General features: G+C 41.0%; 1 protein-coding gene across 1 annotated transcript in view; it reads left to right on the top strand.

Annotated features, from left to right (window-relative positions):
* Positions 1 to 207: 207 nt before the first annotated feature.
* The window catches only part of Hr38 (Hormone receptor-like in 38), a 40,812-nt gene continuing 14,151 nt past the window's right edge, over positions 208 to 26,868 (top strand). Inside the window, exons 1-4 of the mRNA XM_067146353.2 lie at positions 208 to 302; positions 19,834 to 20,381; positions 24,239 to 24,330; positions 24,364 to 24,803. Of these exons, the coding sequence (XP_067002454.1) occupies positions 282 to 302; positions 19,834 to 20,381; positions 24,239 to 24,330; positions 24,364 to 24,803 (1,101 nt within the window). The 5' untranslated portion in view covers positions 208 to 281. The remainder of the gene's footprint in view (positions 303 to 19,833; positions 20,382 to 24,238; positions 24,331 to 24,363; positions 24,804 to 26,868) is intronic.

Below are 26,868 nucleotides of genomic sequence, written 5' to 3'. Positions count from 1 at the left end.
TGCCCTCTTGTTTCCAACTTCTTGCTTGATATTTTTAGAAGGCCCAAATGTTCTCTTTTTATTCCCCTGTCCCATACCATCGCTTGCGTTTTGCGTCTTGCGTTTTGCCGCTCCTTCTGCATATCCTCAAGTACTTGCCTGATACTCGTGAGAATCCCTGACGACCCTTTACCCCTGCTATCTGTTTGTCCGCAGGCCCGGAGGTGCCCAAGGAGGTCCCGAGTGAGCTCGCCTTGAGTCGCGTCGCCCCCGGCTCTACGCCGTTCACTGTAGCTTCAAGTATGCTGCTACTGCAGACACAGGTACGACTGCGCTGTTCTTTCTCCATTTTTTGCAGACCGCTGGTTTCCAAAATCATCTTCATTTAAGTACGAAGTTTCGAAATGGCGAATTAAAAACCAAATCACATTTCATTAGCCTTGAACTACTTTTGTGAGAAAATATTTTCCAGGATAACAGAATATTGGAGATACTCTACACTTGAATGAGTATTTTCATTTTATTGTTGTACTGAACATAAAATAAGAAACCTTTCAACGATTCGGTTACAATCTTTGGAAGTTGGTTTTGGGAATCAATGGTTTGCGTATTGTAGTTTTGCCGTTTATTCTGTAGACACATGGTCAAATATTCCTACTGACTGTGAGTTTACAGATCCTTCAAAAAATCTGGATTGTTGAAGAAGGTGTTTAATAAATTTAATACGTATGATTCATGCTTGTTTATTTTATGAATTGCATTGTATTTTAATAAATCGTTGTAACCTGGATATAGAGTAGCTTCAAATGTTTTAGCTATACATAAAAGTTACATATATACATTTACATGTGAATTCTTCATTAGATACTGAAGTGTTTTCCTTATGTGTCTGATATTTCGTGAATTTGCTTGACATTCTTAGCATGATACATCTCAAGACGATTTTTTAAAAGCACTATACGCCATGGTAGATTACGGAGTCTCTTACGAAATTTAGTTTCCGTTATGAATAACTGATTCCATATTTTTATCTTCATTTATACATGGTGTTTTCAATAAACAAATCTAGGGCCTACGAAACCTACCATGGCATTACTCAGAATATGTACTTGAACCTGATACTTGTATTCTTCAGCTGTTGAGCTGTACATACTTTTTAAATGATGATCTTTAGAATATTTTGTAGAACCGCGGTATTATGTTCTGTGTTACGATTTGCAATGTTCTGGGTTAAATGTTACAAGAATCCCCTCCCAATTATCCGTAGGAAAATTAAAGATACGAAGACGCTGATCATATTCCCTCATCGTTAATAATTCACGCCGATATGGATGTCGAGCTGTTTATTTTCAATGTAAGTCAATCTCCCTATTTTAATATATCTCTCAAACAAGTTATGATGCCTGATCAGTTTATTTGTGTCCGTTTTATGTTTTTGTACTCTTTATTGTCAAACGACAGTAGGTGAGTGTATTTGTTTTATTCGTTCAGTAATCTGAGAACATATCCAGGTCGAATCTAAATCCTCTGCTCTGTAAACAAATGTGATAAGCTGATATACGAACATTCTTGTTGTTTGAGGCATCAGTCCATAGACTGGTTTCATGCAGCTCTCCATGCCACCCTATCCTGTGCTTTTCTACGTAACTGCTTACCGCCTACACTTCCTTCAAAAACCAACTGAAGAAGTCCTGGGTGTCTTAAGATGTGTCCTATCATTCTGTCTCTTATTCTTGTCAAATTTAGCCAAACCGACCTCCTCTCACTAATTCGATTCAGTATTTCTTCATTCGTGATTCGATCTGCCCATCTCACCTTCAACAATCTTCTGTAACACCACATTTCAAAAGCTTCTATTCTCTTTCTTTCTGAGCTGGTTATCGTCCATGTTTCACTTCCATACAATGCCATGCTCCAGATGAAAGTCTTCAAAACCATCTTTCTAATTCCTCTATTAATGTTCGAAGCGAGCAAATTTATTTTCTTAAGAAAGAACTTCCTTGCTTTTGTTATTCTGCATTTTATGTCCTCCTTATTTCTTCCATCGTTAGTTACTTTACTACCCAAGTAACAATATTCATCTACTTTCTTTAAGACTTAATTTCCTAATCTAATATTCCTGCATCACCTGACTTCGTTCGACTGCACTCCATTACTTTTGTTTCCGACTTGTAGTTTTATGGCTTGTAAAGCACATTCTCTCCTGAAGACATGAAATGATAGTCCTTTGTCAGATATCTTTGAGATTCTGTAGCTCTTAACAAAATATTTGGGATGTTCTACCTAATTTCAAGGGCAGAGGTATATAGTTTCGACCAATTTTCCAGGCTCCTTCTTTACACGTAGATATGCCTATTTTCAATAAGTATTGATTCGACGAAAGGTCATACTGTCTCCCTCTCCCTGAATTTTTAATTCTTAACTATATTTCTTTCTAATATATATTTGTGGTTAATGAATGTTTCCGGAAATTAAATGTGTAGTTTCTTTACCTCACTATCTGCAATTACAGTATAATTTAAATATTATTCAAAGGGTTTAGGTAGCTGTTAAGGAAAGACGTAAAATTTCACCTCGTATATTGATTTCCAGCGGCATGTATATTACGTGTATTTATATCAAATTCAGCAATTAGTGTAGATTCGTGAATTCAGAGCTGGTATTAAAGAAATCGCATTCTTTACCCATGTTATTTATATAGATTTGAATTGTCCATACACTGTAAATCAGTAATTTCTTACATATTAGCTCACTTTCTTTATTAAGTAATTGTGATAGATATGAGGTTCATTCAAGGTGTATATAATTACTATTTCACTAGTAGTTATTACATTCTTTTATAGGTCCAAAGACTGGCACTAGATTCATAAAAACTAAATTACATTTTTCTTTGTTTGCTGTCCATAATGATAAACACATTTTAATATTTTATCCCAAACAGAGCAGAGTAGTAAAATGATGCGCCATCGTCTTAAATGGTCAATTGGAAAAACAAAATTACAAATATTCTCAAAAATTAATAACTGAAAATATTAATGATGATTATTTTTGTTGTTTAAAGGAGCCTAACATCGATATCATAGGCCCGTGTGAAGCATCAATTACCGACAAAGCAGATGAAATAAAATGTTGAGATTGTAATGACATCAGTTAGGAAACATCCATAGCCTTTCCAAGAATTGACCAAAAAATTAAAACAAAGTATCTCTGGCGGCTTTAGACTTCAGTGGAATATATCCTAGATGTACTGACAGTAATATTTCATAAACTGTATCTATTATTATCAAAGTCAGAGTTCTTCAATTCTAGGACATTTCAATGGGCGATTGTATTGTTTTTATCAAATTCATTTAGGTAATAACGAAGTTTGTAGATGATAAAAGATATTAGATTGAACGGTGTTAAACTATTCTACTACTGCTCTATAAAGGGCAAAGTGTTATCAAAAGTAACAATAATATGTTCTTAGCAACGACAAAGTACGATACAATATGTATTGAAAAGAGCAGAAGCCGTAATTGTTATGTGAAATCTAGTGTTCCTCTGGAACGATCATTTTCGAATTTCGCAATTTTTATTATGATAATATTTCTCTCCTCTTACTTCATTGACAATCACAATGCAGATAAAACTGTTTATTTAGATGCCAATTTCTGACTCATTAATAATATACGATCAGTGATTCGAAAAGGATAGATTTTTCATACACAACTCCTTTAAAACCTCTTAATGCAATTTTTACCATTTTAACTATATTTTAAAATTATTCTAAAATTATACTTTAATTAGTTAAATAGAGTAAGAAAGAAAGGAAAATGGGGGTTAAAAATCCTATGTCGTAAAACTATTTTAATACAAGGAGAGAAAATTACCAAATGACAAAATTGGACGAATGACTTATCAGAACCGGAAGTGAGACCAAGAATTAAGAGAATAAATACTGCAGCAACAGATAGTAAATAATTATTGAGGTTTCATGCCAATATTTTCTTTCCAGCAATTGAAGATTGTATTCTCCAAGAAGATTTTATTTTAGAATTTGATATCAAATGAAGTTCGCAAACTCATAAACACAAAATATTAATTAATATTTTTTCTGATGCTTTAAACTATTCTTCCCTAATTTCAGTGCATTAAACTATAGTAAAACGAATAGGGAACATGAAAGTTGGTTTAAAATATACCAAACATCTTATCAACATCTTAGCAATATATAGCAAGCAACTGTGAAGAATCTCATGGACATGCGCTTTTTTTCTTTTTGTTTCGGTAAATGAAAGTTACAATCAATCGATCTTCACGAGCACAACCACTTCATTGACTTCGAAAACTTTTCTAGACAATAACGATAAACCAGTAAATTTTGTGAATGTGAAATGTAATTGCTATAGAACGTGAAGATGTAACTCCTGAGTTGAACCTCTCTCGCAATAACAGGAAAATGTACTGTATCTGGGAAACCTTTACTTTAGTCCTTACGATCGTAAATGGATGCATGAATAGTTCTGTTGTTTTCACTCATTCTTTCTCTTTCTTTCACTTTACCAAACCTAGCATGACGCATGGAGCATGAGAAATGAGAAATGTGTGAACTTCTTAGTTGTACTGTTATCATGTAGGTGAAGCGATCTGGCCTCTTCAACATTATCAATGTCTGTTACCAAACTTTGAATGTAAAATATCTCATTTAGCGATATGCTATACATTCAACTATGGAAGCACTGCACACCAACGAGCAGTGAATTGCCTGGCAACTAAACGTATGTGAGAGTACAATGTGACTCCAGGACAACTCTTATGTTATGTATAGAGACTGGATTTTAAGCACTACCAGGTTAGAATGCAAACTTACTGAAGCCCGGACAACGGTTATGCTGTGAGTTTTGCATAAACATTAGGAGTACGGCCCATCAGAACACCCCAGAATTTATGGTACTCTCGCTACATAACGGACAGGCCAGACGACACTTCCTAATAACTCAATTAGTTTGCAATCTAACCTGTAACTGCCTAAAAATCTGAATTCTGGTTATGTTTTGTTTTTTTTTCAGCTAAGGTACAAGAACTCACTTTCATCTGACTAGTGCCATTACACCTCTGATAGTGTAAATAAATTAATGTGGTCCTCACCGAAAACAAGCATTATCGCATAAAAGAAATACACAATTCCTCTGTCCAGACAAAAATATCTGAAAGACTAAAGATCTGGGTTTTGATTATAGTTGTAAGAGGAAGTACAACTAGACAACCATCCTCTGTTGATACTAATCAGAAAAAAATTGAAGATTCGTGAATAGAGGTATCGGCAAAATAAAGGGAATGACCGCGAATGGCGCGAAAATTAAAGCCTCCCTAATACAATGGGAGTTGGAAGGGAAGGGAACAAGTGTCGACAAACAGAGGTCAGATTGGCAAGACACAGGCGAGGTGACCGGTAGAAGAAAGTGGAAGCAATGCCAGACTCAGCTAGATATATCATGGTCGCCAACCCACGCTCCCAAGATGAAAGCCCGTGTGAGTTCCCCTTCCAGTCACCTCTTATGACAGGCATCGTTCCCGCTGGATGTACGAGTATTCTACCGCCTCCATCCACAGGATCCACAGCTGTAGTTTTACCTAGCTTGCAAGGGTGAAGGAATACCTATTAACCGAAAATTCCCGCGGGGATCGTTACAGAGGACGTTTTCCAAAAATGAAATGGAATTGCAAACCAACAGTCAGGAGGATTTCATGCTTTGTATGAGGAACCTGGCACAAGTAAGTAACGCCAGGCTTGTGACTTGTGACTGCTAGCTAGATACACACCCTATAGAATACAAGTTCTATAAAGTTAATCTGTCCGCCAGCGAGGTCCATTTGACTTCCTCTCGCAGGGTGAAAGCATGTTTCTTTTTTTTTTCTCTGTTGCTGATCTCTTAATTAAGAGCTTTCACTTGGCTTAGAAATGGTTAGTGATTCGGCATAAGTAAATAAAGCCGTTGATCTTCCAGCGAATGCTATGCTAGTATACTAATTAAATTAAATTAAATGGTGTATGGCTTTTAGTGCCGGGAGATCCCAGGACGGGTTCGGTTCGCTAGGTGCAGGTCTTTTGATTTGACTCCCGTAGGTGACCTGCGCGTCGTGATGAGGATGAAATGATGATGAAGACAACACATACACCCAGCCCCCGTGCCAGGGAAATTAACCAATGATGGTTGAAATTCCCGAACCTGGCGGGAATCGAACCCGGGATCCCTGTGACCAATGGCCATCACGCTAAACATTTAGCCATGGAGCCGGACAATATACTAATAATATTAACAGAGTATTATTAAAATTCCGATGGCAAACTGACAGCAAACTGTCTGAGCCATTAAGAGAAGTTTCATCGTGCGTATTTTAAATCGTTCCATAAAAATGTAATACTTGGTCTTGTTTATTGCTGCGCAAACGGCAGTACCTGGTGCCTTCCCTTTCCACTTTTCTCATGTCCTCCCCCACTCCCACCCCCATCCCAGCCCCTCTTCAGCAGGCGCCGCGTGCTGACATTTAGCTCTGAATTTCTCCCAAGTGGGTTGCCGCTACCGGCTTGCATGATTATGATGTGTCCCCAAGCATGACGCCTTTCGTCCAGGCCTGCCAAGATTGCCGCAATCTGCAGGGACTGTTATTAATTTTGCTCTCACAATGCAGCATGCTTATGTGCCATGACGGTGGAAGGGACGCTCGCACCCGCTCACACACTACCAAATTATTAATATCGAAGCCATTTCTCTGTTAGACGTCACATAATGTGATTTCTATCAAACAGCAGTTGCGTTAGGATATCTTCTCTCGTCGAGTTCTTCGTTTATAATTTAGAAATGTTTGAACCGACCTCAGTGGTGTATTGGGTTATTTGTTCTCCTTCTGTTTCCACGGTAGTCGGTTTAATCCCGGCTGAGGTTAGAAGTATCTGAAGATGTTAAAAAGCGGTATGCCCCGGGTCGTTGACTTCCGACATGTTAAGTAGCTCCTGAAGGACAAAATCCTGACTACCCTGCGACTGTTGCAACCTACAGCATTAAGCAACTAGTATAGTTGAAACGGGCAACCGATCCCCAGCCGGCAGCAAAGAAAACGGCATACGTTTGATCTGCTGGCGCTTTGCAGGGGCTGATCAATGACGGCAGTGGGCTTTAAAACGGAAGTTCTCATTCCCCAACAGAAAACCTCACAGCTCTGTTGCCAATACACTTCTTATTATAATAGATGTCAGTCTCTTTTTTCAATTCAGACAATTCCCAAGTGCTCTGTTCGCTATTTGAAAGTCTTGTAATATTTGCTTCATTAATTAATATTTGTGAAGTGTATTATTTTTCATTTAGCTTCATGCAATAATGTGGAGGCCGCAAAATATGACAACGTGCTCTTGACAGCGCTCACTTGCCTTTTAAAATGACACGCGCCCCTTGTGTCTAGAGGAAAGAAACCGACTGACAACCCTCATTATCAATAAGGTGAGCCACGTTTTGGGATCAGAAGCTGCCGCCTGGAGATACATTCGCCGTCTTAACATTACTCTTTATAAGAAGGGTTTCATTGGGTGAAGGACATACATAGGAAGAGCCCTTATTTAACTTCCTTTCTATTTTGATTTTCTGTCGACGAATGCTCCAACGCGGCTCACCCTCAGTCTGAATCTGTGCAGTAGGGATTGGCTTTCGCTCCAGCAACTACGAAGTAGGCAAGTAAATGCCGATGTAGTCTTTAAGAACATGATTAAAATTGAGAAACCAGGGAATGCTGTGCTATACATCGGCATTTTCATACGAACAGCTTGTCTAACGGATTTATCTGTTCTTCGTTTTAAGACTGAAATTATTCTGCAAAGTTATTATAAACTTACAAAAACTACTTTTCTTCACCCCGATAAAATAGACCGTCACATTGTGAATGATGATGGTCATTAGAATTTAAAATATTTTGCGTTGAGGTCCTGTGAGACGCCATAGTGGTGATGATTATTGTTTTAATACGAAGTACAACTGGGAAACCATCCTCTATTAACACTAATCAGAGGAAAAAGTACAAGGGATCCGACACTTTTTTAAACGAATATATCGGCCAAAAAAGACGATGACCACGAAGGGCGTGAAAATCGATAATTCCCAGGCTTCGAAACCTAATACGTCGGGGTCAGAAAAGAATATGATTTGACTAAGGGAGATCGGATAGGATAGATGAAATTAAGGAGCTTAGTCCATGTAAGTGGAAGCAATTCCAGGGCTCAGCTAAGGACCCGTGGTCGACAAAACACGCTCCCTGGGGCCCCTTTGAGTCGCCTCTTACGATAGGTAATGAATACCGTGGCCCCAACCCTCAGGGGGTATTGTTAAAGTATAGATTATTGAAAGTGACAACATTCCACTACTCATGCGTCACTTTCGACTTTCTGCCAAGAGGTATATCAAGAGGAGGCTATGGACTTATGTATTATTCAGTTCTTCAAACTTTCGACCACCTTATTATCTTGGCAATATGATTGCGCGCCATATTTCTGCTTTATCTACGGTGAAAGAGTCGAAAGTTGAAGTCCCTCGAGACTCGATCTCAAATACTCCGATCTCCTCTGGAACGAACCATCCTCGAAAGAATTAATTTTCAACTCTTTGTTGTTTTACACTTATCTGCAGAACAATTCAATTATATGGGTTCCACGAAGAAAACCACTTACACAGTGGTGTGCGGTAACCCATTAGACAGACGAAGCACTGGATTCAAATAACAAATCCGAAAGAACGCAGCGCAGCCCGCCTCATGTAGAAATGTAGCGGGGTAGTTGAGAGTCCGTATGTTTAGGCATTAATAGGTTAGAATGCAAACTGAGGCGAGAAAGACGTATATTCTAACCCGAACAACAGTTCTGCTATGAGATTTGCATAAACAATAGGGCCCAACCTCCTAGAACCCCTAAGAGTTATGTTACTCTCGTTACGTTACGAAAGAGCGAGCAAGACGCCACCTCCTAATCGACAAATTAGCTTGCATTCTGATCTATTACTGCCTAAATATCCCGGCTCTAAGGAATGCTTTGCGAGCGTAGGACACTGAAGGAGCAAACTCCCATATCTTCATTGTACACCTTTAGCGCTAACTGAAGAAGAGATTTTATTCACGGATGAGGAAACCTGAGCATTCCAACAAGATGAAACAAAAATAATTACTTCAATTAAAAGGACATTTGAAACTAATTTGAATGCTGTTTTGGCTTAGTGAAGCAGTGCTTCATTTGCTTCGAACTTTAAAAACAGCAATTGAAGGAGGAAAAGAGAAAGTAAAAAGAGGAGCCACATAGCAAACGGAGGATAGCAAGATTGGAAGGGATAGACAAGGAAGAGGGGAGGAAGCGGCCGTGGCCTTAAGTTAGCTGAAATCGCGGCATTTGCCTGGAGGAGAAGTGGGAAACCACGGAAAGCCACTTTGAGGATGGCTGAGGTGGAAATCGTACCCCCCTCCACTCAGTTGACCTCCCGAGTGGACCCCGTTCCAGTCCTCGTACAACTTTTCAAATTTCGTGGCAGAGCCGGGAATCGAACCCGAGTCTCTTCCGGGTGTGACAGCTAATCACACTAACGAATACACCACAGAGGCGGACAAAACACACAGCAGACAAATCTCTCTTTGGGATCTGTAACTCGTGGATTGAAAAATATGAGCTCCAGCGTACTAACTCCGAGCTACGAAACACCTTGAACTTCTAATCTCTTCTTAGCATAACCACGAGATAGCATGTATGTATTCTAACGTTCACGTATGGAGTTACAGATGAGTGTTAAGAATAAAATAAATTATCTTAATATACGAGTTCTGAGGAATTTGGGCCAGAATGGACTAGGACTAAGAAAAGCAGACAAAAAAGAGAGCCGCAAAAGATACATCTTAAAGCCAAAGGAAGAAGATCCACGTGCGTAGTGGAATGAGTTCTCAAGCAAAAATTAGAAAGTGAACACAATTTGATATAAATGTACACAGACAGAACTCTAGTAATATGCGGAGGATGTCAGTCTCCATTGAAATGAAATGTCGTATGGCTTTTAGTGCCGGGATATCCCAGAACGGGTTCGGCTCGCCAGGTGCAGGTCTTTCTATTTGACACCCGTAGGTGACCTGCGCGTCGTGATGAGGATGAAATGATGATGAAGACAACACAAACACCCATCCCCCGTGCCATTGGAATTAACCAATTAAGGTTAAAATCCCCGACCCGGCCGGGAATCGAACCCGTGACCCTCTGAACCGAAGGTCATTACGCTGACCGTTCAGCCAACGAGTCGGACTCAGTCTCCATTGATATGTTATTACTACCCATGAATTCTTGTCTCAAATCCATCGGTGATACATAAAGTAGTCGATGAACGAAGACGATGACAATGATGTTAATGATGACTAATGAACTGATAATTTTGATTCAGGTAGTTACGAAGTGCCGAAGAAGATAATTTTTTATGAAAATAACATGGTTTGAGAAATTGATGAGAGCAGTGCTTTTCTTCTATGAGAAAAGGTTCCGGTGTTCGCCATATAGGTACTATTATAGCAACTTACACAATTGTAATACCCTCATAGCCACCATCCACTCCTCTTCCCCGCAGAAGCCGTGTTTTGTTCTTTTTCGAAACGTTTAATGTTCTGGCCAGCCATTTTTAGAATCTGCTTCCTTTCGACCCTGTGGACCTTCGTTCTTCGCGATCCTCTTCACCACCTGTATTTCGGTGTAAGTTTTGTGTTTCAAAACATCACAAGTAGATCTGACAATTTCTACTTCTTCTGCCTTCCACAGTTTGCTCATTGACAATTTTAATCATTTGGAGCAATGATTTCAATGATTTAACTTACAGCAGATTAATTCAAAACGCACGTGAACACCTGCATTTTGAAGAACGGTTATAGAATTTATTATCTGACACTGGAAACAATCGGGAGTAAACATAAATTTCTGATTTCGGCTGCGTTACCATCCAATGGATCATGTAAGCATGGTATCAACTTGCAATAATTAAAACTAAAAATTCAGTTCGTGATCAGTATATCTTCTAGAATATGTATAATTATTTTTTCTCTGTCAATAAATCGTACTTCTTTTTTTAAAAAAATATAAAGAAATGAAGGTGCCGGTACTGCATACCGTTGCGTACGGGCAGAAAAATAGCCCTGGGTTGGAGGATGATTTCACAACCATTGTGATAATTACAGCGCATAACTAATTCCTTACTAAGTACTTATATTTCCTCCGACAAATGAGATAAGAGAAAGCATGTGTGAGAGAGAAGGTGAAACCTAGACGAAGTGGAAATAGTGCCGTACTCATTTCAGGAACCACTAGTCATCTATTCCACGTATTCGGTAATCGTGAGGTACATCGGGAGAGGCAGGGAAGTTTTTCTCGGCAACAAGCAGCCGATATCTGATGACAGAACGTGGCCTGTCTGCCCACAAGGGAAAGTGTTGCCAGACACGTCCTCATTCTCAATTATGCAACTTTTTCCTTAACGTGCTCTTCATCGCACTCTGTAAGCAAGCGGTTCCCGGAAATCAGATACGTATTAGCTGTGTCTACCGTTTAACGACAAGAAAATTACCATTAACAATTTTATGAATATATTTCTCAGAACTCCCAAAACCGGTTACTAACCACCTACAAACAAAGTGTAATATAAACTAGATTAAGACCACGTCATTCTTGAAGAATACCTCAGCAATAACGTCAGCATTCGTGTAGAGAAATGTCGATTGAAAATTTAATGTTTCGTTTCAATCCCGGCAATTAAAAATAGTATGATTATGGTATGATTAGCGCAACACTCTGACAGCTGTATTCGAAAAGAATGTACAAACATAGGAGAGTCCAACAACAAAGAAAATAATTAAGGATACCATCTCCAAAGTTGCTTGGACACAACTTGGAACTTCATCGACATCAGCGCTTACTATACTTACTACTTTCCTTTCATCATTCCCCAGACTTTTCCTACTATTTATCTTTCTAAAAACTCAAGTGAGCACAGGAGACAATGCTGTGGACTGGTCTTCGGCAACGACTTCAAAGATGAGAATGAAGAAGATAAATGTTTTAATATCCACCTCTCCTTCAGATGGAAACAACCCAACCATAAATATACAGCAAGGTTAGATATCTTCCACGAGATTGCGGAATGATACAGCTAAGGTTTCGCTAACTGTCATTCATCGAACAAAGATGCAAAACTTCATTATAATGTAGATGGTGATTAGGTATTAATATTAGCGACCCCCGTTAACCGATCGCATCACAATAGAATACTACGCGTATATATGTCTATTGTATATCTATATAGACATGTGATGAAGCAAAATACAGGGCAACGTAAGGTGAAATTTATTGTGCCCCATAAGCAAGGGTAGGAGATAAATTAGTACCTTCATCGACAATGAACTTGGAACATCTGTGAGATCATCTGGACTAATCGCATGTGCTATATTGTATATGGTGTTGATTAAACAAACACCACTGAAAAGATACATAATGGTGTTGGTGATTATTGTTTTAAGAGGAAGTACAACTAGACAATCCGACTCAAAGGCTGGATGGTCAACGTTGAGGCCTTCGGTTCAGAGGGTCCCTGGTTCGATTCCCGACTCGGTGGGGGATTTTAATCACGTCTGATTAATCCTTTTGACCCAGAAACCGGGTGTTTGTGTTTGTCCCAAAGTTTTCCTGTTCATATTCAGACAACACACTACATTACCAACCACCACAGAAAAACGCAATAGTTATTACATCCCTCCATACAGAGTTGGAATCAGGAACGGCATCCGGCTGTAAAACAGGGCCAAATCTACATGCGCAATACAGTTCGCACCCGCGACCCCACAGATATAGGAAAATCGATAGAAGAAGTACAACTAGGCAACATCCTCTATTAACATTAATCAGAGAGAAAATTTTGAAGGAATCCGACACTTCGAAAAATGAAGGTATCGGTCAAAAAAGACAAGGACCACTAAGGGCGTGAAAATGAAAGAGTTTCTCGGCCTCCAATTCTCTAACACAATCGGAGTCCGAAAATAACAAGAGCTGGCCAAGAGAGGTCGGATAGGATAGATGGAAGTGTGGAGCCTGGTACAAGTAAGTAGAAGCAATGCCAGTACTCAGCTAAGGGCACCGTGGTCGCAAGCCCACGCTCCGAAGTTAAGAGCCCCTGAAGCCCCTTTTAGTCGCCTCTTACGACAAGCAGGGTATACCATGGATGTATTTTACCGCTCCCAACCCACAGGGTTTGAAAGATGCATGAGCTGATTTAAATTAACGTAAGTCATATAATCATACAGATCATATTATATGAGCTTACCATATTTAATAACAATTTGTAAAAGTTCTATGAAGATAACAGCATTTTTTATAATAAGAACACCAAGAAAGAGACTATGAAATTAGTGCATCACTAACCCTCTTTTGAGTTACAGCGAAATCAGTTGAGTAATAAGCAACTGCCTTCCGTGCCTCCTCCCAGTGCTCGAACAGATTTGCTACTTAAGAATATTTCTCACGAACAAAATATTGCTACAGTTTTGATTTTGTAAACTGTGGAGCAGTCGATTCAATCACGGCTGAGATCGGCACCATTGAAGAGTGTTTAAATGCGTCAACTCTACGTTGTTACCTTCCGTCACGTTAAAGACCTCGTGGAGTACAGAATACTGTCATCGCAGTGTCACTTTGACCGCCGGAAGTTGGAATGGATGTTAAACAAATATATTATTACATGAAAAGCGGAGTTCGCAAAGTGTAGCTTCCACCGAAGTCCTAATCTCATCCATGGCTGTGACAATATGGAAGCTGCTGGGGTATGGGTGGTGCTGAGTAATGACATTTGGAGCACAACTAGTGTCTGAGTGTTATGAAAGGTGTTGCTCATAGGATCAGTTGTGCTGCAGTGGCACCTTCTGGTCCAGTGAGGAAAGCAATGGCAAACTACCTCACTCCTCATCTTGCCTAGTACGCCTCATTTGGGCTTTGCCATTCGTTTTTGCAGTTTCCCTATAACTGCATAGCCTTTGGTGGTGCTATTTGAGGAACCAACCTGCCTCTGGGCTGATGACCTAACAGACACACACTGCAGACAAGCAGGCAGCCTGGCTTGCCCAGTTGCAGTATTGTAATTAATATTCAGGAAAGCTCTGTGAACGAAGTCACGCCAGATTTACCAGCCTATGAATTGTTTTTTTTGGTGACTCCTATGCGGAATCTAAGCGATAAGACGTACTATGGACGTCAATGCGCGGTAAAGCGAGAAGCTTACCTAGCCCACTACCGTACAGAATATTTGCGATAGCGCCTACATATTACATGCTGAGAATAAAGTTATATCTCAAATCAGGTGGCTGTTTACTGCAACTGTTGCTGCAGCCCGCTATCTAAACAAGACGTGTTAGCACAAAGCAATGGCCAAATAAACAGACGCCCACAGACGACAGGATGGAAGAGAAAGGCATGACAGTGACAAGTTGGGTTGCATCATATCTTCACGGGAGAAACTGTCTTGCCTCGCCTCATCCCTCCACGTCGAATACTTGGCTCACTTAGACAACTGTTTGTTTACTGCGTGAATCAGACATCTAATTGATGCTGGTTTCGTTACAAACATTAGTCTGCAGTCGACACATATATCCTATCGAGACTGAATACTTCATGAAGTTAATCACTTTCTAGATCATTGTTTTGAATAAAGATCTCATTCAGCTACAACCACCAACATACGACGTCAGACAAAACCAGACCAATTTCTAATGGTTACATCTGGTTAAAAAAAAAAGAGTCCCGGATAAACATTCGATGTAGGTTTAATTAAAATATTATTTCAAGTGTAGAAGATTTGCATTTTTCCAATTAGTCTTTCAAGTTGTTAGTGAGTTCAAGTGGTCCTATGTATTGATTGTAAATATGAAATGTTTTAACTGGCTATCACCACAATGTTAGGCAGTTTTATTTAATAATATAATAATTTTCCCATTTTCCTTTTTGACATAGCCTAGAAGAAAAAAATAGAATCGCTCATCCAATTGAGGATGGAACTATAATTTTACTTCTTCGTTTAATCTGAAGTCCTCCGCAAGTAAAACTGAACAAAGGAAGAACAAACTTTCGCTTTGGCGAATAAACTGTACCAATAAAAACCTATATATAGGTGGGGGTTGTTCTACGAAAGTATGAGTGTTCTGCTAAAATATTGAGCATCACTGATTATTAAAAAATACAGTGGATGCAACGCAGAAAGTGATCACTTCTAAATGCTTACTTTAATGCATCGTATTTCAAAGACAAATTTAGACTTTATAAGAACATTTTTCAGAAGCACTGATCTACCTAATGTAATAGATGTATTGGAGCTGTAGTTGTGAAAAGAATTTGCTTATATACACTGACTGACAGAGCAAATGCAACACCAAGAAGGAGTGGTCAGAACTTTATGCCAATTGCAGGGTAGACTGACGTCACTGAGGTATGCTCATTATGTGAAATGCGCCGCTGTGCTGCGCACGTAGCGAACGATAAATGGGACACGGCGTTGGCGAATGGCCCACTTCGTACCGTGATTTCTCAGCCGACAGTCATTGTAGAACGTGTTGTCGTGTGCCACAGGACACGTGTATAGCTAAGAATGCCAGGCCGCCGTCAACGGAGGCATTTCCAGCAGACAGACGACTTTACGAGGGGTATGGTGATCGGGCTGAGAAGGGCAGGTTGGTCGCTTCGTCAAATCGCAGCCGATACCCATAGGGATGTGTCCACGGTGCAGCGCCTGTGGCGAAGATGGTTGGCGCAGGGACATGTGGCACGTGCGAGGGGTCCAGGCGCAGCCCGAGTGACGTCAGCACGCGAGGATCGGCGCATCCGCCGCCAAGCTGTGGCAGCCCCGCACGCCACGTCAACCGCCATTCTTCAGCATGTGCAAGACACCCTGGCTGTTCCAGTATCGACCAGAACAATTTCCCGTCGATTGGTTGAAGGAGGCCTGCACTCCCGGCGTCCGCTCAGAAGACTACCATTGACTCCACAGCATAGACGTGCACGCCTGGCATGGTGCCGGGCTAGAGCGACTTGGATGAGGGAATGGCGGAACGCCGTGTTCTCCGATGAGTCACGCTTCTGTTCTGTCAGTGATAGTCACCGCAGACGAGTGTGGCGTCGGCGTGGAGAAAGGTCAAATCCGGCAGTAACTGTGGAGCGCCCTACCGCTAGACAACGCGGCATCATGGTTTGGGGCGCTATTGCGTATGATTCCACGTCACCTCTAGTGCGTATTCAAGGCACGTTAAATGCCCACCGCTACGTGCAGCATGTGCTGCGGCCGGTGGCACTCCCGTATCTTCAGGGGCTGCCCAATGCTCTGTTTCAGCAGGATAATGCCCGCCCACACACTGCTCGCATCTCCCAACAGGCTCTACGAGGTGTACAGATGCTTCCGTGGCCAGCGTACTCTCCGGATCTCTCACCAATCGAACACGTGTGGGATCTCATTGGACGCCCTTTGCAAACTCTGCCCCAGCCTCGTACGGACGACCAACTGTGGCAAATGGTTGACAGAGAATGGAGAACCATCCCTCAGGACACCATCCGCACTCGTATTGACTCTGTACCTCGACGTGTTTCTGCGTGCATCGCCGCTCGCGGTGGTCCTACATCCTACTGAGTCGATGCCGTGCGCATTGTGTAACCTGCATATCGGTTTGAAATAAACATCAATTATTCGTCCGTGCCGTCTCTGTTTTTTCCCCAACTTTCATCCCTTTCGAACCACTCCTTCTTGGTGTTGCATTTGCTCTGTCAGTCAGTGTATTATTTTCATTTCTGTCCACTAATTTGGTTTTGTATCTTTAATTTAAGGTTTTCATATATGTTCTGAGGAAATCCCATGATTTTAACCAAATTCTCTTACATATTTTTGTGATGCCCGTACCATTAGATAAAAGGATTGAGAGTAATAAAATATTCAGTTTATGTATATATTTGGGCAATACTTTAATTTATTTGTTCATACTTGTGCATATAACTTTGTGAAGCAAAATATTTCTTATTGCTCTTCTTTGCACGTAACTGAGCTATACTTTCACATAATATTACTTCGAACTCTTTCGTGCCTTTTTCCTTCTAACATATATTTCAACAATTTACAGTGCAAAAAATATGCTACTTCACTTCGTTTCATTTGATAAATGAACGAACTTTCTAACTCATATTTTAGTCAAGTTATTTGGTTTGTAGAAGGAGAAAATATAGTAATTTCTTACTTTTGAGAAAACTATAGGTAGAAGTTCGTTACATATATAATTTATTATTTTTTCCTGTAAGTTCCTAGGCCTTCGGACTATGATTTTCTTTTAATTTTGTAAGTATTGGGAAGTTATTTTTCAGCATCGACGTAATTCAATACATTTGTCGTAAGTTAAAACTTGTGCGATGTTGAAAGAAGAAGTACGAATGAATATCCTCAGGGTTAATTTCCATATGTCTAGTTATTCTTAATATTCACAACTCGTACTATACCAAGAAAATACCTGACTTAAATCTCATTGAGTATTCCCCTTTAGTTCATACTGCCAACAACACATCCATGTGGATATAATCTGGGTGCCGTTCGTCTTAGGCAGATCCAATGGAGAGAGTAGGCGGCGTCTGTGGTGTGAGGTACTATGTAGGTGCAGATGAGAAACGTCCTATGTGCGAGTTGCAGAGAAATATAGAGGCAACAAGAATACCCCGTCGCCGAACCACAGGCTCTGACTGAACAAGCGCGATTAAAATGCCACGGTCCGGCCGTGAATCCAACTTGGGATCCTCGAATCAAGGGCCGGTCCACTACAACTCAGCCATAGCATACTACCAATTTGATGTAATTTTTTCACGCAAATTGGCAGTAACTGGAATAATTACCTCCGATGCTGTACAATGTGTGTCACGAAGGAAACTAGTACTTAGAAAACTGCACTGTATGTCAAACTAGTTTGTTTTATAGCATTACAAAAAGTCATTCATACAGGAAAATACATAGTATGCATATGCCTGAGAGAGAAAAGACTTTCGCGCATAACACGGTATCTATTGATGCCCTTGCTTTTAATTTTAGCTGCCAGCTTTTAGTTAGCTTTTAGTTCCCAGGTGACAGAAATATAACGTATCTTCAGAGAAACAGAGCGAAGATCGCAACCTTTATTGACTTCTGGAGACACTTCTGACGAAGTTTCTCCGGCCAAGTTTCTCCTGATGAAGAGTAAATCTGTTTCAGACGTTGGTCTGGAAGAGATTAGGATAGTTTTAGGACCTCCTGGTCGTTGACCAGACGGAGTCCTATTTCAAAACCCTGTTCCAGCAGTAATATGAAGTGCAGTACAACAAACACAACTTAATATCCGAAGGAAAATTGCAAGTAAGATGTTCAATATTTCCACACTGCACGATTTGATTTAAATTGTTCTTAGTTTCCTTCTGTTTTTACTTTGACCGTAGTTTGCTCTATTTCTCTGTAAAGTGACATACTAAAAATTCATCTTCTGTCAATGAACTCTGTGTGTTTGGTGGTTGCGAGCTGTTTTTCGCCCACGTGCGCCAGTATTTGGTTTGATCCGTCCGCAGGCAGTACAGTGACAGCGGCGGCAGTTCGCGTGCGTCCTCAACGTCCTATGGGTTTGCTGACGATAGCGCGCATGGAGGATGACGGCCAACCAGCAGCCCCGGCCAACCCTCAGACGCCGCCCTCGCCGCGACCTGACGCCGCCCGCTCCCCGCCGTCGCCGGTACACATGGCGCTTAGCGTAGGCTAGGGGAATATGGAGTGGGGAGGGGGTCACCTTAGCATGTCGGGATAGTCTGTGCCTGTCTGTCTGTAGCAGCTCTACTGTGAGTGTACGCCATTGTTGTTGTTTTTTGCTTCTTTGGTGTTTTTATTTTCTTTGTTTGCCTTATCTATTGCTCTTTTTTGCTGTCAGTCATGTTTAGTCGTTGTTTTCTGTTTAGTTGTGAGTCTTCTTCACTTCCATAGATGTTAAGAAACTTAGAACTTTATGTAATTCCTGCTTTGAAGGAATTTAAGGGTGAAATCATACGTATGACTGTTTATACCGTAGTACCAGGTTTTCTGCCTGTAGTTATTTGTTTGATGTCGTGTATGATGATTCTTGAATCTACATTCCGTTGGATATATTCTTATTTGATTATTTATCCTGGGACAAGGTCCCTTGTTTCATAAGATGGTTAGTTTCAGCAGTCCTGAAACCTACGAGTAGACTGCTTACGCCATTCTTTCGTAAGTACTGTTACTTGTTTGAGTGTCCTAGATTTTAAAAACAATAAATCACATGAGCGTTTTCGAATTTAATCTGTTAGTTTATATTCCCTGTGGTAAGCTTCGTTAAGTTTTGGTCTGAATGTTGTTCGGAGTAAACTGTCCATTTTAATGTTCAGACTACGGAGATAAATGAAGGTCCTTGTTCTTCGCATGCTGAACAGATGTATCACTGTCATATCTAGAAAGAGCCAAAATATATTCAAATAAGAAACAAGGGAGGAATCACGCACTTTTTGTCTTCATCGCTGAACAGTCAGTAGAATAAATCCCCAGTACGTTGATCTTCTAACACCACGATCATTCGCTAGTCTTTTTCCATTTCGTGGAAAATATCGACGTTGATAAATGTTTTGTGTCTTTGATGAATAGTGACTTACGAAACTGGCGTGTTTCGTGTGTGAGAGATGTGAATAACACTATTGGTAAATGTGCTGAGAGTGACTTTGACTGTTAGACAGAACTTACCAATAAGTTTAGAGAACTAAAAGAGATATTTTCTTTTCCACAGGCCCCTTTCGGTTCGAGCAGCTTTGCGGACCTGCTGTCCGCCCCGTATTCTGAAGACACCGGAGCGTTATCCGAAGAGCTTGACCCGTTCCCAGACGTGGTCCTACAATCTCATCCGTCTTCGTCAAGCGAGTCGCCGGGCATCTCAGGCCCAGCGCCGCTACCCAGCTTTCAAGAGACGTATTCGCCACGGTATACACGGCCACACCCCGAACTGGCCAGCCTGGGGTTCAAGATGGACGATGAGTGCTACAGTGTGGGGCCCTACAACCATCATCACCATCACCCCCACCCCCATCCTCATCAGTCTCCTCCAGTGCCCACACCGGCGCCGTCGCCCTACGAATTTCAGCCACAACCACAACCGCCCTTCTCACCTTACTTCCCACCTCATCCGCAACAGAGTCCTAGCTTCGAGCCCGCACTGCTCACACAAGATACATACTCATTGCCACATTTCCCCAGCACCTCCGAACTTCATGTTACCACTTCTCTCAGCCCACGTCAGAGGCGAGCGTCGCTACCTCTTCAGCGGTCTGAGTCCACGAGGTGAGTACTGTACTTTACTTTACTTTATGGCATTCGGAATCTGTCAGTATTAGACTTCAACTCATATTTCATGGTATTTTTGAAAGATCATCGTGATTTTCTTTGTCGCACGTTGTTATATTTGTATATCTAACCCGGAAGTAAGAATGTTGTTAGATTTAAAAAGGGGCTCTTCCAAAAGTGCGAGTTCTCTACTTCATAAGCTCAAACCTCTACTTTGAAGTGATTTCTTTGTCTCAAAATACAAATTCATACCTTCTTGTTTATGTTTTTCTGCTTACCAAGCACCAGACAATTTGTGATGCTAATAAAGTACACTGCCGGCCCCGCGGTGTAGGTGCAGCATGTCTGCCTCTTAGCCGGAGGCCCTGGGTTCGATTCCCAGCCAAGACAGAGACTTTTACCTGAATCTGAGGATTGGTTCGAGGTCCACTCAACCTACATGATTACAACTGAGAAGCTATCTGGCGGAGAGATGGCGGCCCCGGTCTAGAAAGCCAAGAATAACGGCCGAGAGAATTCGTCGTGCTAACCACACGACACCTCGTAATATACAGGCCTTCGGGCTGAGCAGCGATCGTTTGGTAGTCCATGCTCCTTCGGGGTTGTTTGCGCCATGGGGTTTGGTTTGGTTTGGATCGGTTTCGTTTAGTTTAAAGTACACAAAACTTAAATACCATATCAATCAATCCATTTGAATCATTAAATAATTAGAAATCGAAATAATCTATTGGTATAATATTTGCCAAAGAAGCGATATGTTTGAAAGTAATCTAGGAACTTGTCAACGTGACTAAAGCTTCCGTGTACAAAATAACGATCCGTCTCTGTCTTAAGTATTTATTGCTCCATCTGCTCCAGCCCACTGAATATTGATCTTCCAATGCAAACTGTGATTTCAAAAACCTGAGAACTACTAGGTTATACATGTTTGAAAGAAAAACCACTTTACTTTTTAAAATAGCTGAGATAAAAATCCTGTTTCTTGTACAGTTTTGTAAATTTTGTATTTTTTTTTTTTTAATACAAGTAGCCACATACCACCCGTTAATTTCATCCAATGATAACTTCTCTTTCTAACGTTCCTTCTTTCTTGGCAACAATTAAATACAGATTTCTGAACGTTTTGGGGACATATTTGCACACAACATTGAATTTAAATAAAGTGAGTGCATTATTGATCTCGATAATGATTTTACTTAAGATCATATTTTGCAAAAGAAACTTCCTTAAGTTATGTGAGCAGAGTAATTTGATTGCTATTGTTTCACCATTTAAGTTATATGAATATACTTAGTGGTCAGATTTCACCAAAGAAACATATTTATTGTTGTTTATGTAACAGGGAGTTAACTAATCCATTAGAATTTCTCCAATGTATGCCTTTGTAAATCACTTCAATTTTAGGTAGAAGCATGTCCGGTTGAATCGACAACTAATAAATTGATTCATTAAGGCCTGTACATTCTTCCTGGAATAATATTTATATTGTGGGTATGGTTGTTGTAATAATAGCTTTTAGTTTCCATAACTATGTTTGATAGTAAAGCACAATAAAATTCGTACATATGTTTACCAAAGCTCTGGAGACCTGCAGTACTGTAGAACTCTGAGTTTCATAGTTTTGCAAATCTTTCTAAGCACAGCTGTACGTCCTATAGGATACCGACAACGTTTTAAGTATAATTGGACTACAGTCCAGTGCTGCATAACATTCCGCTCTCTGCCTCGTACCTGCCGAACTCGGTGTTAAATTTCCCTTGATATCTCCCTTAACATTTTGTCTGAGAAATTATAGTGATGAGAAAAGTCTTCCATTACGGGAGCTTTAGGCAATTCGGTTTACAGCAGTAGTGGGATTCATTTAAAATGAACCGTAGAAGTCGAGATCTATTTGCATCAGTTTATAACTTCACAAACACTCAGAATAATTGGTCCCTTCGGTTAACTGCTGCAACACAATGTGATTTAAATTATGTGCGTAGTTTTGTTTTGTAGTCTCCGATCGGAGCTGCAATTATTGTGTAGATGAAATGAACTGAAAGCACCTGATCCAGAGTGAGCACGCTTGGCTACTATCCACGTGACAGGTGAGCGAGTCGTATGACTTTTTCTACTCTGCTATCTTCAGTGGTGGAGAGATTTATTGTTTCACTGTTCATTACTTCGTTTGTCCTTAACAAGAGCTACTTAAGATTAAACTATGCATTGTTTAATTAGTTGGTTATGTAATTTGCTTCTACTGTTTACTGTAAATGCCCACTTCTTAGAAACTAATCTGCCTGCTGTCATTTCTTGATGGATACAGTACTTTTGCATCCACCTCTTGGCACAGGCCAGAGTAAAGTGTAGCTTCCACCGAAGTCCCAGTCAATATCCATGGCTGTGACAATTTGGAAGTTGCTGGGGTATGGGTAGTGCTGAGTAATGACATTCGAAGCATGACTAGTGCATCTGAGTGTTATGAAAGGTGCTGCTCATAGGATCAGTCGTGCTGTAATAGTACTTTCTGACCCAGTAAAGAAAGCAATGGCAAACTACCTCACTCCTCATCTTGCCTAGTAGGCCTACGCCTCATTTTGGTTCTGCCATTGGTTTTTGGGGTTTCCTTATAACCGCATAACCTTTGGTGGTGCTATTTGAGGATCCAACCAGCCTCTGGGCTGATGACCTAACAGACAGACAGACAGACAGACAGACAGACAGACAGACAGACAGACAGACAGACAGACAGACAGACAGACAGAAACTAATCATATATAGGCTAATTTTCTTGGCGTTTGTTTCACTTAAGAATGGAGCTCTTTCACATTACTTTCTGGTAAGACATTAAGACATGCCTGGAGCAGTTATCACTGGAGAAGAAAGTTACTAGACTGGCTTATTCTCCATTGGTCTAATAAATAGAGACAAATATTTACCTATCTGCCACCTTGAGGTTTCTCAGTCCTATAAAATATTGACGGAAAATTGTCGTTCTGTAGTTTGTGAGATATAGGTAAACATTATGCAGCAATGGAAACGTAAAATGATAGCAATTGCGATCAAAGTAATTCATTGATTATAGTTTTAAGAAGAAGTGCAACTGGGCAATCATCCTGTAGGCCTATTAACTTTAATCAGTGAAAGAAAAAGGAACGTTTCCGACACTTCAAAAAATGGTGTCGGCCAAATAAAGATGAGGACGGCGAAGGGGGTTAAAAAGGAAAGACTTCATAGACATCGCAAACTTAATATTTTCGGGTTCGGAAAAAAACAAGAGGTTACCAACGGAGGTCGGATAAAATAGATGAAAGTGAGGAGCCTGGCACAAGTAAGAGGGAGAAATGCCAGCGATCAGGCAAGCGCCGCGTGCTCACCAACACACGCTCTCAATTTAAAAACCCCTGGAGCACCTTTTAGTAGCTTCTTACGACAGGCAGGGGATACCGTGGGTGTTATTCTACAGCCCCACCCACAGGGGGATCCATTTGACACTCCATGTCGTACGATGTCGGCATGTAAAAGATCTCTGGTGACACATTTGGTTGTTTACCCGACTAAATTCATTAAAACTCAGCCACAGACGCCCAAGAGAGATTGTGTTTGCTCTGCTATCTAATGGGCCTAGAGTAAAACGGAAAGACGGAATTGACGAGCAAGTAGCCAGATGGCGTCAAATTAAAATGCTTCCACGCGGTAGCTAAGGCTATCAGGTTATTATTATTATTATTATTATTATTATTATTATTATTATTATTATTATTTGTTGTTGTTGTTGTTGTCTGGTTGCATACTCTTGTGAAAGATCTGTCAGCGCTCTTGTAAGGAGTCTTTCTCTAAGTCCTCTTCCTAATTATTTTCTTGTTCGTTAGCAGCAGCAGCGAATCGCCCAAGTTACGCCTGGGAGTGATGGCCACCGGCGGTCCGATTCCGTCTGCCTCTTCGTCAGCGTCATCTTCTCCAGGCTGCGGCGGCTTAAACGACGTTACTGTGGCTGCAGCCGTGACGGCACCTCCTCCAAGAGCACCTCAGCAGCAAGGAGGGCCCACTCCACCGTCCCCCTCGCAACTGTGTGCCGTATGTGGTGATACAGCGGCGTGTCAACACTACGGGGTGCGCACCTGTGAGGGTTGCAAAGGCTTCTTCAAGCGCACCGTGCAGAAAGGCTCCAAATACGTGTGTCTCGCCGACAAGGCCTGTCCTGTCGATAAGCGACGTCGCAACCGCTGCCAATTCTGCCGCTTCCAAAAGTGTCTCGCGGTGGGCATGGTGAAAGAGGTAGTGCGAACAGACTCTCTCAAGGGACGTCGTGGGAGGCTCCCGTCCAAACCCAAGAGTCCGCAAGAGTCGCCTCCAAGTCCCCCTGTGTCGCTCATCACAGCCTTGGTTCGCGCACATGTTGATACAACACCAGATCTCGCCAACCTCGACTACTCACAGGTCAGTGCCTTTCTATTTATCCAAATATAAAGAAACGAAAAACTGAAGAAATGTACGTTCCAGGAACATCGCATACTAATATTTTCATTTGAGATCTTAAATAAGCGTTTCTTTCTGTTCGTTTGGTAACACTGAGGACCACCTCTACCTGTACGAGTCTACTGCCACAGTTGCCAAATATTCAGAACAAAAAGAAACCACTTTTCCCTTTGAGAAAATCAAATGATCATAAATATGTCTCCCGGTCATGGCCATCCATCAACGCTTGCTAATTTCAGATGATAACCAGCCATAAGACATAGCCTACATGGTTGCTATGGTTACACTTCCGTCACACATTTTGTCACGTCATGTTACACAAATTTTCGGATGACCCCCAGCCATAAGTCATATTTGTCAAAATGTTAGCCTAACCAAACTTTGAAGGTGAAATTTTTGTACTTCAACTTGGCTCTGAAAAACCTTACTGGGCTAGAGTTTGCATTGACACATGCAACTTGCGAATCGAGTAGTGAATTACGGTTCGATAAAAATGTAATGTTATTGAGTAAAAGTCAGTATCTTTCACATTACGAATTCGTGCAAACAAATGGAACGGGATTTTGTAAGTTTACTAATATAATTATGACCAAACAAAATGTGTTACATGAAATCATGAGTGTAAATTTCTATAGATTTGAGACATTTTGCAGACAGTTCATGAATAGTACTCAGCGGTTAAGCCATTTCACCAGTCATCAGGTGAAATCGATTTGGAAATTACTTTCTTTGTACTCGCACTACATGCCCGAAATGTCAGCTCCTTTTATTCTAGCTACTTGTTTAACGTCACACAAGCACAGGAAAGAACTAGGATTTGGAACGTAATGCACGTAACCACATTTAAGGTACAGTACAGCCCCGACATTTGTCTAGTACGAAAATGGGGAACCATGCAACACTATGTTTCAGGTTCGTTGATGATAAGTTACGAACCTCCCATCTCACGAATACAAGCTTAGAGTTACACCACCTATATCATGTAGCTCAGTATCACCTTCAGCTTTTAGTTTGTACTTCAGCGTTTTATGCTGCGGTGATATTATAATAGAATAATTTATATAATCATATTTACCAAATACATATTGTGAATTCAGTGTTGTGTTGATTTCTGTAATTATGGATCTCACGACAGAAAAGAAGGTGTTTATCTTAGAACATAATTTCCGGCCATACGGAGTGAGGCGTCAGAATGGACCGAGTTTGCTTCACGTTCAAGAAAAGTACGAGGAGCGATGTTATAAGGAGCTCTCTCAGTGGATCTGTGTTAGGGTTCAAACCCGGCAGAGGGTAGTCAAGTGCATTCGACACTCCATGGTCGTACGATGTTGGCATGTACAAGATCTCTGGTAACACATTTGGTGTTTACCCAACAAAATTCATTAAAACTCAGCCATAGACACCTGACAGAGATTTGGTTTACTCTGCCATCTAGTGGGCCTAGAGTAAAACGGAACGTCGAAATTGAGCAAACAGTCAGATGGCAGCAAGTTACCAAAAAAAAAACTTGCATATGGTAGCTCAGGTGGTGGTTTTAAGAGGAAATACAACAACTAGGCAACCATCCTCTAGGCCTAGATAACACCAATTAGAGAGAACAAATGGAAGGGCTCCGACACTTCGAAAAAGAAAGACAAGGGTCACAAAGGGCGTGAAAATGAAAAACACCCTAAGCCTCACAAACCTAGTACCGTCGGGGTAGGAAAAGAACAAAAGTTGACCAAGGGAGGTCGGATAGGATAGATGAAAGTGAGGAGCCTGGCACAAGTTGAAGCAATGCCAGGACTCATCTAAGGGCCCCGTGATCGCCAACCCACGCTTCCAAATTGAGAGCCCGTGGCATCCCTTTTAGTCACCTCTTACGACAGGCAGGGGGACAGTACGTGTTATTCTACCGCCCCCACCCACAGGGGGAAACGCGTTCAATAATATTCAGAAACGTTATGAACAACGTGTGGCACGTGGTGGTACACATTTTGAACACAGCTGTGCCAAGCAATTAAATAACATTTCCATGCTTTTTGTT

The sequence above is a fragment of the Anabrus simplex genome, chromosome 4 (assembly GCF_040414725.1).
Source record: "Anabrus simplex isolate iqAnaSimp1 chromosome 4, ASM4041472v1, whole genome shotgun sequence".
Lineage (NCBI taxonomy): Eukaryota > Metazoa > Arthropoda > Insecta > Orthoptera > Tettigoniidae > Anabrus > Anabrus simplex.
This window is presented reverse-complemented; position numbering and strand designations above follow the sequence as displayed.